Genomic DNA, 18,444 nt, shown 5'->3' with positions numbered 1-18,444 from the left:
TCTCCTCCTCTTTTCCTATTGCCAATCTTCTCCTTCATTCCCTTATTTTTACTGCTCCTCCTGCTTCTTTTTGTAGCTACTTGCAAAGTAGCCATATTCATGGAAAACTTTGCATTTAAAAGGCAGTTGATCGTAGTCAACCTCCTAAATATGGCTCTAGCTAGCTAGATTTAGGATTAATGTTGCAGGGAGACCCTTATCATGATCTACATACACACATATCCTTGCACATGAGAAAAAGCCCCTTTGGTGGCTCGACTTGATCAATTGTGAAAATTTCATGCTACGAAATTATTCTGTAGCGAAGATAATTTCGCTACAAAATTTTATTGTAGCAACTGGAAATTATTCTTCCAATTGTTAATTAATTTAACAATTTATTTACTACAATGTGTACTAAATAAATCACACTGTAACTTTCACAAATAAAAATGCAGAAAAAATAGTGCTGGAAATTGAGAAAATTCTAACACACACACATAAAAATATGACATAATTAATTTAGGACAAATGTCCCCGAAAAAACCCAACTTGGGAAAACTGGTGCAACAACTGAGGGTTTTATATTATCAAGCAACGGTGAATTTATCTAAGTAAAATATGGATGTTAAATACTGGCTATCCTGCAGATAAAATACTGGCAAAAATATGTTGAGGGAAATTACCCTCAATCCGAGCAATCCTACCACCTGATGTCCTTTGAAAATCTAGTCGTCCAACTGGGCTTGCGCTGGCTTTGCATCACATTGAAGCTCCCTAACACATGTATTGCCTTAATCAACTACTAAACTAGCCATCATGCCTGATGTGAACTAGGAAAATGTGTCTCCAGCACTCTAGGACTCCCTCCCGGCCTTAGGAAATGAAGATGTCTTCCTTCCCCAACAAATCAAATTACCCATTGAAGCTTCTACGTTGCCTCTGCACAACTTTCTAGAAGAATTTTGGCCTCTCTGCAAATGCACTCACCAAATCTAGAAATATCCCTCCTTCTTCACTGTCCCTGCTCCTCTCTATTATTGCTTCCTTTTGAAGCTCGGACTCTTCCGGCTACTACCTTTGGAAAATCGAACTCTCTAAGGAAATCAAACTCTTTGTGGTTCTCATAAGTGTATTCTCCATCTACCCATCGACTTCTTCTTATAATCATCTATTGAACCTCCAACGACCAAGATTAAATCTTAATCAAGGGCCCAAATTAATTCCTTGTCGATATGCTTGATTTTCTAGATGATTCACACCTTATCTCAATTAATTCTTATTAATTAACTAGATTTCCTAAGTTTAGACTTAGGAAATATTAAAAATTAGGATAATAATATAATTGAGACACTTCTAGGTGGAACTTCCAGAAACGATTTATGAGTTATGGAGAACTCATGTGTTTTAGCCTCTCCACAAAGTTTTGAGGCTAGAACACCTCTGATGCTACAAAAACTAACACTCCCTCTTAGCGAGGAGGGTGTTCTCTTTAGTGTTGCACACTCTGTCATAACATCCTGTCTTTGTACCACTCCTCTGTCACACTGTCGATGTATCACTACTACCCACCAACCATTGTGCAACTCTAATGTTGCATCTACACTACAACTCCCTCTCATTTGTTTCTACAACAACTACAACTAAGAAACATCCAAAGAACTGAATCAATTGTCTTTGTTGCATTTGTCTCGAGAGTCCTGACTGTTACTAGCACCTACATTGTCCACTAAATAATCTACGTTGTTGTTGACTTTGCACTTTGCCACTCCGCACTACTACCAACACTACACTGTGCTCCTCAGCACTTGACTACCACTAATATGCAAATGCCACTTCGGGAATCTGACTGTGTCACTGACACTAATCCATCATGCTATTGAATATTGTGGGCCCCTATAACAAGATAATGACCCATGAGGTGGACACCTCAATGGACTCTGCCCATTTTTGTAACTCTCTGGGACTATAACTCTATATCGGCCCACCTCTCTCCTGGAGGTATGGCTGCAAACATCACAAACTCTTCCTTTAACCTGGAGGACAACTTGTCTGTCTTAGCAAAAGTTTCCACCCGGTCTTACTTCTCATACTTATCCTTCTTCCTAAGAGAACACTAAGTACTGCAGTGACTGAGCTCAAAACATCTGAAGCACTTGACCTTTGATGTGTACTTATTTTTCTTCTTCTCCCCTTGCCCCTGTCTAGGACTCTTCAATGCTAGGGTGACATTCTCCGCAGCAGAGATAATTTCGCAACGAAATTTTATTGCAACAACTTGAAATTATTCTTCTAATTGTTAATTAATTTAACAATTTATTTGCAATAACAAATACTAAATAAATCACACTAATACCTTCAAAAATAAAAATGCAGAAGAAAATAATGTTGGAAACTGAGAAAATTCTAGCACACACACATAAAAAATGACACAATTACTTTTGGACAAATGTCCCCAAAAAAACCCAACTAGGGAAAAATAACACAACAACTAAGGGTTTTAAATACTGGCTATCCTGCAGAGAAAATACTGGCAAAATATCTTGAGGGAAATTACCCTCACTCCAAGCAATCCTGACTCTTCATTGCCTTTGAAAATCTAGCCGTCCAACTAGGCCTGCATTGGCACTTGGTCACATTGAAGCTCCCTAGCACATGTGTTGCCTGAATCGACTACTAATCTAGCCATCCTGCCTATTGCTGACTAGGAAAACGCTTCTTCGGCACTTTGAGACTCCTTCTCAGCCTCAGGAACTGAAGGCATCTTCCTTACCCAACTAATCAAACTGCCCAATGAAACTTCTAAGTTGCATCTACTTAACTTCCTTGAGGAATTTTGGCCTCTCTGCAAATGCACTCACCGGATCTGGAAATCTTCCTCCAGCTTCATTGTCCCTTCCCCTCTCTGTCACTGCTTCCTTCTCACTCTTCATTCTCTTTCTACTGCCTCCATTGATAGTACTCTTTACGAGAGCTTGCCTCAACTCCTCTTGCCACATATCAACCCACATCTTGTCCCAATCAGGCAAAGTGTCTATGCCCAAAAGACTTTGGACAAACACCTACCAATCCTCCGAGACGTTGTTTAGTTCCAATTGTATAATCTTGGTTGGTTGGGGTGCCTCCCCAACAAATGTTAGTTGATCACGAACATCTTGAATCTTTATGAGGAAGGGATCTATGCCTTCACCCTTCTGTATCCTTATGCTTCTCAGCTTCTCATGGAGAAACGTCTTTCGTTGCTCAAAAGAACTTCTATATATTGTGGAGAGAGAATCCCATGTGTCCTTGGTCGTACCTTTGCCAACTACATGTGAGACTATATGATCTCAAACTCCATCCAAGATCATCCGCTTTTACTTTGTCATTTATTTTTTGTACTCCTTCAGCTGATTTACATCCTGGGGTATTGCCACCACTCCCTCTGCATAGGGCTTTAGACCATTCTCATCAAGAAGAAAGGACATTATGGCCTTCCAAATAACATATTTGGAGGCATCGTCCAATCTGTCTTGATCTTTGAGCCTCGTTGTGGCCATCTCAAATCTAGTCGGAAACTCTCTCTTTCCCTCTACTCGACTGTTGGATCTATTATTCGCACTCCCTTTTGGAGTGAGGAAATTTTCTCACAACAACTGCCAATTTATAGCAGGAAAAAAATTAGATTTCTAAAGTTCGAGATCCCCTGAGAGAATTTTTCCCTTTGTTGTGTGTGTTTTTCTCTTCCACCTAGCATAGATTCTACTCTATAAACTGCTGCAAAACCCTCTGAGCCTAGATAAGAAATTTTCTCAGTGAAATTATGAGTTGTTGGTGCTCCCTCTGCCTGTTGGAATCACTCAACTGGAAAGCCAAAATTTTCTACCTACCATGCATTGAAAAATCGAACTTCCCCAAACAATTTGATCTGCCTGGCTCAAGCTCTCCACAACCTCCCGAAATTTGTCTTGATGCGCCCTCTGAACAAAAAATTTATGCCTTCTCTTCTGATATTCCCCATCTGATCAATCATGCTCATATACCATGTGAAAATTTTGTGTTACAAAATTATTTTGCAGATGAGATAATTTCGCTACGAAATTTTATTGTAGCAACTGGAAATTATTCTTCTAATTGTTAATTAATTTAACAATTTATTTGTTAGGACAAATACTAAATAAATCACGCTGCAACCTTCAAAAATAAAAATGTGGAAGAAAATAGTGCTAGAAACTGAGAAAATTCTAGCACACACACATAAAAATATGACACAATTTTTTTGGATAAATGTCCTCGGAAAAACCCAACTTCGGAAAACCGTTGGAACAATTCAGGGTTTTATATTGTTAAGCAACAACAAGTTTATTTGAGTACAATCTAGATGTCGAATACTTGCTATCCTGCAAAGAAAATACTGGCAAAAATATCTCGAGGGAAATTACCCTCACTCCGAGCAATCCTGGTACTTTATTGCCTCTGAAAAGCTAGTCGTTGAACTGGGCCTGCGTTGGCTCTGCATCACACTGAAGCTCCATAACACACGTGTTGCTTGAATCAACTGATAATCTAGTTGTTCTACCTACTGCTGACTAGGAAAACACTTATCTGACACTCTGGGATTCCTTCCCGGCCTCAAGAACTGAAGTCGTCTTCCTTCCCAAGAAAATCAAATTTCCCAATGAAGCTTTTGCACTGCCTATGCACAACTTCCTGGAGGAATTTATGCACTCATAGGATCTAGAAATCTTCCTCCAGCTTCACTGTCCCTACCCCTTTTTTTCATTGCATCCTTCTGAAGCTTGAACTCTTCCGACTACTGCCTTTGGAAATCGAACTCTAAGTGGTTCTCACAAGTGTATTCTCCATCTACCCATTGACTTCTTATAATCATATGTTGGACCTTCAAAGATCGAGATTAAATATTAATCAAGGGCCTAGATTAATTCCCTGTTGATTTGTGTAAGTTTCTAGATGATTCACACCTTATCTCAATTAATTATGGTTAATTAACTAGGTTTCCCAAGTTTAGACTTAGAAAATATTAAAAAATAGGTTAATAATCTAATTAAGACACTTTTAGGTGGGATTTCCATTATGGGTTATGGAGAACTCATGTGTTTTAGCCTCTCCACAAAGTTTCGAGACTAGAACACCTATGATGCTACAAAACTAACATCAATGTATTTCCAAATTACATTGTCGATATTTCTGAAAGTAGTATCTTTCCAATAGTGCAAGGGCAAAAAAGGAAACTTTACCCAAATAGGGATGACAAATGGGACATCAATTTTTGGTTAAAATTTGGGCTCCATCAATCCAAATATAACCCTTGGACATAATGAAGTAAGACTCACTTCGAAATATTGGGTCTTGATCATCATTGTTCATGAAAAAGATGGTAAAAAAACCTTGTCCGCAGAAAGTCGAAGTGATAAAACCCTTGATCATGGGTTTCCAATTTTTTTCAACCCACAACCTCACATAACGCGGGGAGGGCCAAATCCCCATGAATTGGCCTACCAAGCCATGCTCAACAAGTTGCAGGGCTCATGCTCTTGATTGTGCCGCAAAAACCTTGACCTTTATAATTTCTTCCAACTTCTTGGTAAAATGAGAAGGTTTCTCCTTTTGGTACAACCACCCATTTGTGACTAAGGAGTTAAAAGCAACGGTATTCAGAGCATGGGGTGAGAGTGGAGGCAAAGACTCGCTTGATCTGGCCATCTAGCAACAAAAAATGCCCCATATGCACTGGAACTATCATAGCTGCATATCTACCTAAACCCTGTTTGAGACAAAATATAACTAAACATAGTTGCATAACCTAAAAATAAATAACTAATCCTTAGGTTTAGAGTTGAATAATTTCTTATAATACTTAATGGAATGGTACTTCCTTTAGAACCCTATAATTGTCTTAACCATCCTTGTGCTCCCTCTTTTCCTTCTTTTGTACCATCCTCATTGCCCACTTCTTCCTTGCTACTAGTGTCTAGCACCAAACTTGTGGTAAATAGGTTTTCATATGTTGGTTCAACTAGTCAACATAAGCTAAAAATTTAACTGTGATGGAACCCTTTTCTTTTATAACATAAGAAATTGAAAACTTTACATGCTTGAACAGGTCTATCATTTTCAGATATTTAGTGTCTTTGTTCATAGAGAATTAGAAGTCCACATTTAGGGTATATATATATATATATATATAATTCCAAAATAAGGTCTATAAGATATAATTTGTGTATATTATGATTGTAATTTTTTCTTCGAAATTCTACATTTATCATTGTAGCTTTGTTCTATACAATAATCATTATATGCTTTTATGAAATTCATAAAAAATAAATAGATAATATTAAGCAAATTTGATATACAATATTTGGAAAAATTTTCTTTGATTAGTTCTTTCTACTAATTCATGCTGGTTTACTAGCCATAACCGTTTACATCTGCTTCAAAAACATTATCCATTTGTTCAAACATGGCACAAAGAGCTTAAAACTTTTTACCCTTTGTCTTTAGACTTCTATTTTGATATGGTAAAGCTTATACTGCCTCCAAAAAATAGCTAATACATAAACAAACTAACATAACATAATTTAAAACTAAAAAGGATTATCCCTCGATATTCTCCCTAGGGGAAATACTAAATTCTGAACCATCAACTCTTAGATGAGAGGAAAGAGAAGCCAAATCCGCAGTATCTTCCAAAGTTGTCGATGCTCGCTAAACTAGAGCTTCACTATGTTGCATAAGGACCTTTGTGATCAATTCTTTTTCCACCCCATTAGTCCCTCCTTCAAACAAGGATATCAACCTATCCAGCTTAAGACTCAAGGAATCATAAGCTACTTGAAGTCTATCAATATTTGTATACAACAAGTTGAGTTTTTGGTGCAAGAGAATAGATTGGGCTTGATTTTTAAACTTTCCAATCTCACCCTGCTTGGCTACCAAGGTCAGAATATACTTCGTCGAAGCCATAAGATCGTCCAACTATTGATTAAGTTCATCCTTCTCAGTATTGACTGAATGCTCCATTTTGTTGATCACACCGAACACTACCCTCACTACAAGACTTTGAAGCAAACACACTCGAAATCCCGATGAAGCAAAAATGCTCCCACTCTCGTTATAACCTTGTGGGCCTACCACGACCATCCCATCACCTCTTGCAGCTGACAGTATTAAAGCAACCATCATCCTCGCACAGTCTCCGGCCCCAAGGAAAAACCATAGAATTTGTTATCACTAAAAATTCTAATGCCAAAATTTCTCAGACTAGCTTGAAGACAGTTTCGCAGCGCAACATCTTCTAGGTGATTTCGTAGCGCATAATCCATATTTTGCACTGGCTGCGCTACGAAATTGGGGATTTGTTCGAATCTATAGCAACTGTCATGCAAAATAGCTCTGGGGCAGAGACAAAGGAAAAGTCTGAGGTATTGCAGCTGCAAAACCACCTAATCCCCAAAGGTGCAGATATAACAAGATACAGGGACTACATTAAAGATCTTGGTAAGAATGAAAGGGTTGAAGTGATTGCACTGCCAAGTTCCTTAGTGCAGCATTCTGTTTTTCAAGATGCACTAGATTTGTTGGTTTCTTTAGATGCTCTGAAGGCACCATCTCATCATAGGGGAAAGTGTGAACCAACATTATATGGCAATTTGCTTGGGAGTCTTCCCTTTCTTTGGAGGCATCAATGCTTGTCATTAAGTTTGGTCAGTGTGGGTTTCTTAGAGAGGGTGCAATAATTGGTTTATTGATGGATGCACGACCAATGCCTATCATACAGCCATTTGGGCAGCAATCTTTGTTCAATAAATATGTGGACAGCTATTATAATGATGCTAATGGATCTGTTGGTTCTTCATATCATACAAAGACTCTTATGGCAAATTTTTGTGCAATTCTGTTTTGGCAACGGATTTTGAAGGACAAGCATCGATTGCAACGACTCATTCAAGTGGCTGGCAATGAGATCTTCACAACTCAGACACATGATTTTGCTTCAATTGCTCCTAGGCTTGAGCAGGAGTGGTCTTCTTTCCACCATTTGGTGCCATCATCACTTCGTGTTATTGCTGAGACATGCCCAAGTTTCTCTGCATTTTGGAAGGTTCACCATTGTATTACAATGATTATGATTTCAAGCACACATGCTTTCTCTCTCCAAGACAACGTGAAGCAAACTTGAGTTTTGACCGTTGGCACTGAACTAGCAGATGATATTGTAACAAATGTTTGCATTCAGGCTTCATGTGTTGACTCAAGGTCCAGTCATCATGATATTGAAACAAGGCAAATAAGGCATATTTCTCTGTTTTAAGTTGTCAACTTCCAGGAGGTATTTAGAGCAGCTGAAAGAATATTTTCGAAAATTGAAAGAGGTTTTTATTCCTAACATACTGAACTAGAAAAACCTCTTTCAGTTTCTTCAAATTGATTATGAGTTGGGAGAAACGAGTGACTAAAGTTGCGCTACGAAACTGCTGTAGATGCAGTTTTTAATTTCCTGTTTTATACATAGTCTTCAAGGATCGATTCTGGGCAGCTGGAGTAAGGTTTCAAAAAACTAAAAGAGGTTTTTTTTCAGTACGGATTGGTTCACAAAAGCCTCCTTCAGTTTTTCCAAATACGTTTTCTGTGAGAAGTTATGAGCTCTGTCCCAAGAGCTATTTTGCAGGCAGAACAACAGTTTCGTAGCTGTAATGAAAGGTAGCAAAAGCTTTGCTAGTCAGGTAGATGCAGTGGCTGAGGTGTACACCTGGACGGTTTCAGCCATCAAACAAGCCAAACATGTCAGAAAGATGAACATAACCCTGAGAGCTAGAAACAAGGCTTTAAAGGAAGAAGTTAGCAGTTTAAAGAGGAAGCTAGGCAAACTAGCTGATTAATCCAAGGGGAAATTTGCTTTTCAAGTTTTGATAAATTTTGGCTGTCATCATTTTGAAACTTTTTGGAGCCCTTACACCTGTACAAAATAGCTGAAGAAATCACGGAGTTAAGTCATCAGTGCTTTAAGATTCATATGCTTTGTTTTGATTACCTACAGCAGTTTCGTAGCGCGCTACGAAACTGCTGTAGATGACTGTTTATGTGAAAAAATGAAATTGATGCTGAGGTCAGCAAATCTTAAAAGGGATGACTCGAGGCCAGCATGGAGATTATACAAAGCTATTCAGATATTCAAAAGGTGACAGGTGTGAGTATTTAAGGAAAAAGTGAAATTTTTGTCTTTTGTTAAAGTCTTCCTAAAGTTACTTTATAGCCGAATTATTAGGGTTCTGGTAGGGTTACCGAAATTTTGAGTGGTACACCTGTTCAGTTCACAAAGTGTCCAGATCATAAGGCATATTGAATTATGCGTGGTTATTAGAAGAATTAAATGGCTTGGAGCATAGTCTTTTAATGCATGAAGACTAATGGGAGGCAGAGACCGTGAAAATAGGGCACAGATCCTTATCAGTTGATGAGTCATCCACATATCAAGTATCCGAAGCTGCTCATTCAGTGAATGTCCCTCCAGCATGTCTTGGCTATTACTGAAGTGATACAGGTGTCAAATTTCAAGAAAGCATCAATGCACACGAGGAGATAGACTTAGAGTTTCAATGGGAATGGGACTCTATGTTTTCACAGCGCAATACCTTTGTAATTAATTAGTTTGTTTAGATATGGATAAGGCAATTAATGATAGGATTTCGAGCTCCCTTCATGTTTGTTGAGGAGTCTCAAGTAGTTGTATTTTTGGTTTTCCTATATATAGAAATGACTCTGATGTAAAAAAGGTTGGAGATTTTATAAAAAAACAGAGTTTTTATCAGCTTGTGTAAGAAGACTTTGACAGTAATACAAGAGTTACTTTTTCTTCCCAAGATTCATTATATGTTTATGGCTCAGAACATGTGTGGTTTTGTCATTATCTTTTATGTATTTTACAGCTCACTAAATATGCAATCACTCTGAATTCACCTAGTGCTCAGACTTCCTGTGCTTATTTATGAGTTGAGTTTTTGGAGAGATGTTTTGAGTATTAAACGTTATATGCCTTGGCTTCTATGATTAAGTGATCAATAGTTTACTGCAGAAGTGTATGACTCCATGAGCCCAATGGAAGAAGTGTTGTTTTATATTTCCAACCAGCTTTATTTTCATAAAAGTGTGAAGAGTTAGCCATCTGTTGTTGTGATTGATTCTTATCAAAAGTCTGTGAGAGAGCCCTCTCTGACTAAGGAGGCTAATCCTTAGTCTAAAGTCTGGTTGAAAGAGTTACATAAAATCTTGCTTGGTTGCAGCCCTTAGTACTGATTTTGTGATAACAGAATTAATGCCTCTTCAATTGAAATCCTTCTCCATTAAAACTGAGATCCACAAACATGTTGTTGCACCTCAAAACTAAAGTTACTAAATTCTTGCCTCCACCCAGATTTAATAAATAAGAAGTAAACCTTCCACCTATTCCTTATTGCATCCATTATGCCATAAGTTTCCCACATGTACTCAGAATCACAAAACTCAGCCACGAAAGGAAGCCACCAAAGCTAAAGAGTGAGAGAATATATGGTCGACAAAATCGCTTGAAAGATAACAAAAGGGCATCGAATTTCCAGCCATATCCTTTTTCCTTTAATGTTAATTAGTGCTATCAATACTCCTAATATATGATTTTTGAATGTCATTTTCATGGTATAGGTTTTAAAACTATAATAATGTCATCTTGATCCAACTTTCCTTGATCTAGTGATACACATTTATTTGCGAGTGAATCCACCATTGTGTTGAAATGCCTCTTGACGTGGATGAAATCAATGAACTCAAACTTCGCTATTTGCAAGCTTATTCTTTGCAGAATATGAGAGAGAATCTACGCTTGGTTGTCTTTGATCTTGCACACATGTTGGATAACTAGCATAGAGTCACCAAAAAGCATTAGTTGTTGGTTTTTTTGTTTGAAATTGCCAATTCTATCCCCTGCCATGATGTTAAGAATTCAGCCTAATTGTTAGATGTGTTCCCCAGATTCCAAGCATAGTTAGGCTCTATCTCTTCATCGCGGCGAAAAATAACCCCTCCCTCTCCTGCCTCCTTAGATTTTGTTTGAAAAAATAATGTTAAATGCTAACAATGTTTTTATAAATTTGATTTTAATTTATCTCTTTTTTTGCTATTAATTGATTGTAAGAATCCATAATTAAATATAATTTTATCAACTTGACATGGGGTTGAAACTCTTGGACTACCACTATAACTCCTAAAATTTTCGCCCAAAGTCCGCCACCATGTAATAAAAAATATCCAAAGATTTTAATTGAGATACATCACACAATCTAACTCTAATGAACTTATTATACCTGCAGTAGACATGATATTACGCATTCAATTTTGCCTTTGACTACTTATTAGTTTGTCTTTGACAAAAAAATTATGTTGTTTATCCATAGTTTAACACTTGGAATTCATTTTTTGTTATTTTATTTAAATTTATTTATTTGTAAGGTGATTGGTTGAGGTCTTATTATGGGTTGTTTAGTAACTTCCCTATCTATTAGTTACTATTTTTTTGTTTTTTGTTTTATTTCATTTTTATTTAACTTTTTGATTTTTTCCTTTCTATTTTTCTATTATTTCCATTTTCATGAATTATAGTTTTTTCTCTATCTTTTAAAAAAAAAAATTGTAAGATGACAAATTTTAAAGAGCAATGTCTTTTTAAGTTTTATTACTTTTTGATTTGTTTTTTTTTTTTTCAATTCCAATTACATTAATCATATTTTTCTTTCTTTCTTCTTTGCACATATCTTTTATAATTAGGCCGATAGGCCTTCCTATGCATCAACAATCGTCAACACTTTTATACTACTCCGTTGGATCAGGTGAGACACTTTCAACCGTTGATTTGAAGTGTGACTGCTTTTTCCAAATATTGGTTGAGTTGCCTTACTGCTTTTTCCCATTCTTTTATGTCACTCTTGAAGATATTTTCACTGCTTTTTCCCTGCCAGTTGTTGTTGCTGTTTTTCTTCGCTGCCTTTTGGCAAGCACTGTTCTTCTTCGCTGCCTTTTGGCAAGCACTTTCATCTCATCATTTTCTTCAATACTCTGCATTGCATTGGCTTGCCTTGTTTCTTGTTCAAGTTTATTTTCTTTGTTGCATGGCCATGCATTTTGGATTTTACAGTGTTTTATTTTCGTTGTGTTTTCTCTGTTTTGAATTTAATTTATGTTTTTTTTAAAAGAGTGTTTACATGGTTTATCCCGACGATTCTATTTTGTTGCTGTTATGTTGAGCAGAAGAATCGATAGAGATGAAATTCTTGATCCATTGGAATGAAATTCTCAAAATCTTTTATGGATAGAAGCAGGTATGCTTTGGTTTTCAACATCTATAGGTTTTACTAATAAATTTGTACAGGGAAAAGCAGCGTGCGTGGTAGATAAATGCTCAGCGACCAATTCTCTCCATCACACTAAGTTTATAGGTTGAATTGTAAGTTTATATATCACTTTTCCACTAGAATTGATGTAAGATAGAGCATATACTCTGAATATGTTATATTGGGAATCATTAAGAATGTTTGCTCGGCAGTATTTGAGTTTTGATTATATGCTTACTTTAAGCTCATATGTTTGTATTTGTTCTGGTTTGTGTTGTGCAGGAATCTCTCATCTGAACCTTGGAGGAGAAATTTCCCCAGTGATTGGAAATCTAAAAAGCTCAAAGTCAATGTATGTGAATTCAGAAGTTCACTGTATAGGTTCACTATATATTACTTTTAAGCACTTTGGGTTCATTGCAATTAAACTGATAGTCTTAATGGAGCAGCTATTTATAATATATATGTTGTTCATAGTTGATTCAGTGTTCTGCATGCAGTGACATTAGAGGAAATGGTCTCTCCCTTGCCTTTTACATTGGATTCAACTCTCTGGTTTCTCTTTTACACAGTGAGCGCTTCACGTGGCCGAGTGACAACCAGTGTGGTTTTGTTGCAGTTTAAATCCTTCCTAGGCGCCTAGATGGCTCGGTTCTACACCAGGTGAACGTTTCTTTTCTGTTGACGGTCATTCATACTTTTTTTGTTTTGGTATTGTACAGCTCGAACTTTTCTTGTTCTCGGTCTCAGTTCTTTAAAAAAAATTTACTATGTAGTTATATCGGTTAGGAGTGTTACATAACGGCTCATGAAAAACCCTTGAAAATCCCTTTAAATAAATGTTCACCCCACCTATCTAGGAAAGTCTCTTTTCAAGCGTTTATCTGTCCAAACAAAAATGACTGTTCAACTACAAGTTGGTTAAAGCAGATCTCACCATATGAAACACTCATAGTCTGGTTCAAGATGCATATATTACTTTACTATAGATAATTGTTAAGTATTATGCTGAAAACAACTGTTTTGAGAAGATATCTGATGCCGAACCAAGCTGCTGTGTGTGTCTAAACGTCCCTCTAGTCAAATCTACAAGTCATCATTCTCATGGTTTATATTTCGTAGAAACCGCTAACTTGATTTGATCTTCAATGTTGCTGCAGAGATGTCTCTTTAAATTATTTATATGGAGACATTCCCTTTTCAATATCGAAGTTGAAACAACTATAACAACTGTAAGTATCCTAACATTCTGCACTTGCTCGCTATTGTAAAGAATTTAGCTTAATTTGTAGATGTTTTTGTATTTTGCCCTGTCTTAGAAGGGAGTGAAAGCTCCTTTTGACACATTGATCAAATTTACAGGATTGTGAAGAATAACCAGTTAATGGGGCCTATACCTTCAACGTTGTCTCAGATTCCAAACTTGAAGAAAATGTAGGTTGGGAATACTATTTTGGATTCTACTCTCTTTGCTGCCCTTTACTTGTCAAAGAACTGCATAGGATGTGTAAACTCTGGATTCTGGAGGAGTATCATTTAACAATGCTTTTGCATTTTTTAGGGATTTTGCAGACAATCAATTAAGTGGGGAGATCCCCAAGCTTATCTATTGGAATGAAGTTTTGCAATATTTGTAAGAGTCTGGGTTCTTTATGAGTTTTCCTGGGCTTATCGTTCTCTCACTAAGCAAAATTTGTTTTTATTTTCCTGTTAAGGTTTGGAAGAAGCATTTGTGTTAATAGTACTGTTCTTAGGTTTGCAAACTAAATTTGGCGCCCATTCTTTTTGAAATGGGCATATTGTTATCATTTCCAGGGGGCTGCGCAACAACTTCTTAGTTGGGACTCTTTCCCCTGACATGTGTCAATTGACAGGATTGTGGTTCTTGTAAGTCACAATACTTCTGTCTTGTGGAGTAGATGCAGAATTTTTTAAAGCTTTCTTTCATCGAATTAATTCTGCATATGAAACCCATCAAAACTCGCGGTCACAGAGAATTTATCTTTAAATTTATGTATCTCGATGCAGCGTTTTCAGTGCATTAACAAATTTTACCTGAAGGATTCTTCGTGGTAGCTTAAATGTTACTAAATAGTTGATCTCTGTCATGCAGTGATGTGCGAGGCAACAACTTGTCGGGGACCATTCCTGAGAATATTGGCAACTGTACAAGCTATGCAGTTTTGTATGTTTTCTGATTTGCCTAACTGGATTTTAAATGAACAAACGGGTGTAAATGTATGGTTTGATGCAAGACTCGTGATCTCAATTACTTACTGAATTGGGGCTGGTATTCTTATCAGGGACTTATCATACAATCAACTTACCGGAGAGATCCCCTTCAAAATTGGGTTTCTACAAGTGGCTACTCTGTAAGTGGAGATATTTCCAGGACTGAACTGTGTTCTAGCATCAGGAATTTTGTGTTGAATAGGCAGGGATATGAGATTATGCAGGTTGTCTAAGTAATGCAATTCATTGCATGGTATGCACTATTCAACCGACATCATTAATTTGGTTGCTTTAGTTGTCCTACCCTAATTTTAAAGTGGTTATCCTAGGTCATTACAAGGAAACAAGGTGACCGGAAGGATACCTGAAGTAATTGGTCTCATGCAGGCTCTTACTGTTCTGTAAGTACAGTGTTTTCTGGATCTCAACTTGTCCAAAATTTTCCTGTGATCGGATTAAAGTATAATCTCTTACATTTAATTGCATGGAAGCCTAGATCAATAAGAATCCATAATGATTTTGGATATTGTCAATATATTTCTTATGCAGAATCAATCAATATTCCTTCATTCATTGATAAATGTTTTGTGACCTTTGGCAAAAACTTGATTATGTAATTATGGTGTAAGCTTTAGTGTACTGATACAATTAATATTTATTACAGGGATTTGAGTGATAATCATCTTTACTGGAACAATTCATCCGATTCTAGGCAACTTGACTTACACTGATAAACTGTGAGTTGCTTGCATAGTTAATGCTCGAATTGTTCCCATCTGGGTTTGTGAAAGTCCATTACTTTTTGACTATAAATTTCCTTTATGTTCAATTTTCAAGAAGCTGATTCTCTTGTACTTTCTTTTGCACTACTCAGATATTTACACAGTAATAATCTCACGGGATCTTTTCCGCCAGAATTGGGGAACATGACAAAGCTGGGATACCTGTAAGAGATTCCAATCACATATTTTGTGATGATTGATATGTAAGAAATGGAAACTGGACGTGCATGATAAGAAATAGCTCTTTGATAGTCAACGGTTGTATGCATATGCAGGCGGCTAAATGACAATCAGTTGACTGGGCAAATTCCACCTGAGCTGGGGAATTTGGAACAGTTGTTCGAATTGTAAGTTTGTGTCCAAACCTTTTTCTAGAAAGTGGAGATAAAAATGATAGAAATATCTTGAAACCTCCCATACACTAAACATTAATCTATGATATCTTTTGGATTCTTGCTGTAAGTATTTAACATTCCAAGGTTGTATTTTTTTTGAGACAGAAATCTTGCCAGAAATCAACTTGAAGGTCCGATCCCAGAGAATATTAGTTCATGTGTTGCTCTCATTTTCTTGTAAGTGATATAATCTTCAAGCCAAGTGATGAATTTGCGGAGCATAATTTCCCACTGGCTAACAATGTTAATGCTGTGCCTTCATTGTCCTTTGTCCTATAGCAATATGCATGGCAACCGTTTGAATGGAACTATTCCTTTGGAATTTCAAAAACTTAAAAGGCTAACTTATCTGTAAGTAATCCTGGGCCATATTCTAAATTGACCTATAACATAATGAGTTGTTGAATTGCATTAAGCATATTCAATGTGACTAACGGATAACGTTGTTGCTTTTACAGAAATCTGTCCTCCAACAATATCACGGGAACAATTCCTGTAGAGCTGGGGCATATTATAAATTTAGACAGATTGTGAGTTTTAGTTATTCTAGTGTCTTGGTACATTCATCTTGATGGGCAGATGCCCAGTGAGAAGACCGTTGTTCGCGGAGATGATGCCTTCAACACTTTCTTCAGCAAAACTAGAGTCGAAAGCATGTCCCCCCTGCTGTATTTGTAGATCTGGAGCCGATCTTCATTGACGAGTAACCTGTAAGCTGGCCCACAGATGTTCAGCTTGTTGGAACCAGTTGAACATCGTAATATAGATGGCGAACAATTGCGGACGGCTCGGCCAGTGGAATATTTGTTGCATCATCATCAAGGGGTATGAATTCCAAAGAACCTGTTGATGGAAATTCCCAAGCAAAATTCTGTGAAATGAAAAATCTATTGAGACCATTGGGCACGTCTATTTATGACGGAAGTATGTGACTTGAACAAGAGATGTCATATCTCTGATATTGCAAGAATTTTTAGACCATGAACTCAAATTCATTGAAATGCAGTAGCATAATAGTGAATTGTAAAAATTAAAGATTCAATGTGGGTAGTCACTAATCTAATTTAATTAGGTTAATGAAGTAAATTATTACAGGATTGGATTAACTGATGAACTGGTGGAGTTCTTGGGATTAGCGTAGCTCTAAAAGCATGCCACGAGTTTCAGGAAATGGTGTTCTTATTTAATTATATTCAGGGCAGGAGAAGGATGCATTGTTTAATAGGGTTCCAGAGCTGATCGTGATTATTTGAGGGAAATTCCTCTTTTACTTGCCTCTATATTACATTTCAACTTTTTCTGTGGAGTGAAATCTTGTAACAACAGTCTGATCCTCAACAATGTCAAAGCTCCAGATATTTTCGTTCTTTTCCATGGATAAGCAAACACAACTTTTCCTCATGAATAATATGCTCTTCATTGCTCTTCATTAATTTGTTCATAGCTTATCTTCTATTGTCTGGAATATCCGCCATGAATGACCAAAATGTAGAAGAGTTGTGCCCCATACAAAATAATACTCTGTAATTTGATTTTGTATTTGAAATTTACTGTAAGAGGAAATCTATGGAAATTTGAAAACAATATTTTGATTATTTTATCAAACGACAAAAAGCGTTTAAAAAGGTAATTGCACAATGATCCAGTCCAAGAAAACAAGATTTTCTACAAAATAATTAACTCTTCTAGAAAAATTCAACAATTCCAATTTAATAATCCTATCGGCCTCTCTTTGTACCTTTTGGGACAATTGCTAGTTAATAGCTATTATGATAATTAATTAATAGTTTTTAGAATCTTGTGAGCATTTATTTCATAATTTTATTAAGAAAGTTTTATGATGTGTAGTTACTAATATTTAGGGTCTCATGAGCATTTTTTTCCTAACTTTGTTGAATTTGTTTTATTTAAGTATAGTTTTTATAATTTTTGCTACCAAGTATTTCAAAAATTCAAGAAATTGATTTTATAACAAGAAATTGAATTCAAAACAATTTATTTTTTTTAGTGTGTCTGTGATTAATGTTTGTTGTTCTCGCAGGTCAAAAGATTTGAAACTCCAGTTGGGGTATTATCAAGATCCCATTTTGAAGTTCCATACTCTGTTTCAAGTAGTTGGAGATTAGCTAACATTTATTGGGAGGTTAATCTTCAATTTCTCATCTGTTTCAATTGGTTTGTTAAAGTTTCTTTATCTTCTCTCCTCGAACCAAACACAAAAGATTGATTTCAGATACCATGCAAAAAGTTAATGTGTGAATTTTGTTAAAGTGGTTTAATCTATTGCAACTTTATTCCTGGTTTTATTCAAAGTGATTGTGTCAAATTCAGCCAATTTAATACTAAATCACAAATCATAAACAAACTTATAATATTTAGAATTTTTTTGAAAAGGGCTAATGATATATTTTATTTATTTTAATATTTAAAAAAATTTAATGATTTTTTTGAAACAATAGGAAATGTTTTAGGAACTAAGTATTTATATTAGAAACTAAGTGTTTCGATATCCATATATAGTTACTAGTGATTTAATTTATACAATTGTGCTACTTATAATTTAGCTATTAAATTAATAGTAAAACAATTGTTATTACGAATTATTCATGAATATTAATTAATTTATCTTTCCAATTTAATTTAAAAATTATTTTAATACTAAATCCCAAATTATAGATAATCCCATTTCAATTTTGC

The 18,444-nt window shown here is 36.1% G+C and overlaps 1 protein-coding gene across 3 annotated transcripts; it reads left to right on the top strand.

The window, feature by feature from the left end:
• Window positions 1-12,940: 12,940 nt before the first annotated feature.
• On the top strand, window positions 12,941-16,295 carry LOC149222691 (uncharacterized). 3 transcript variants are annotated; one of them, XM_089383130.1, is made up of 13 exons: window positions 13,376-13,396; window positions 13,499-13,570; window positions 13,701-13,772; window positions 13,900-13,971; window positions 14,154-14,225; window positions 14,452-14,523; window positions 14,642-14,710; window positions 14,900-14,971; window positions 15,235-15,307; window positions 15,445-15,516; window positions 15,628-15,699; window positions 15,853-15,924; window positions 16,027-16,294. In XM_089383130.1, the coding sequence occupies exons 3-9, from the start codon at window positions 13,723-13,725 to the stop codon at window positions 15,299-15,301; spliced, it is 474 nt and encodes a 157-aa protein (XP_089239256.1). In that variant the 5' UTR covers window positions 13,376-13,396; window positions 13,499-13,570; window positions 13,701-13,722; the 3' UTR covers window positions 15,302-15,307; window positions 15,445-15,516; window positions 15,628-15,699; window positions 15,853-15,924; window positions 16,027-16,294. The 3 variants fall into 3 exon arrangements, with proteins under 3 accessions (XP_089239255.1, XP_089239256.1, XP_089239254.1); XM_089383129.1 differs by lacking the exon at window positions 13,376-13,396 and adding an exon at window positions 12,941-13,001 and having other exon boundaries at window positions 15,853-16,295; XM_089383128.1 differs by having other exon boundaries at window positions 15,853-16,295.
• Window positions 16,296-18,444: the final 2,149 nt, after the last annotated feature.

Source organism: Pinus tabuliformis, chromosome Q (genome assembly GCF_031772625.1).
Source record: "Pinus tabuliformis cultivar Carrire ecotype Pingquan chromosome Q, CPIR1, whole genome shotgun sequence".
Classification (NCBI taxonomy): Eukaryota; Viridiplantae; Streptophyta; class Pinopsida; order Pinales; family Pinaceae; genus Pinus; species Pinus tabuliformis.
This window is presented reverse-complemented; position numbering and strand designations above follow the sequence as displayed.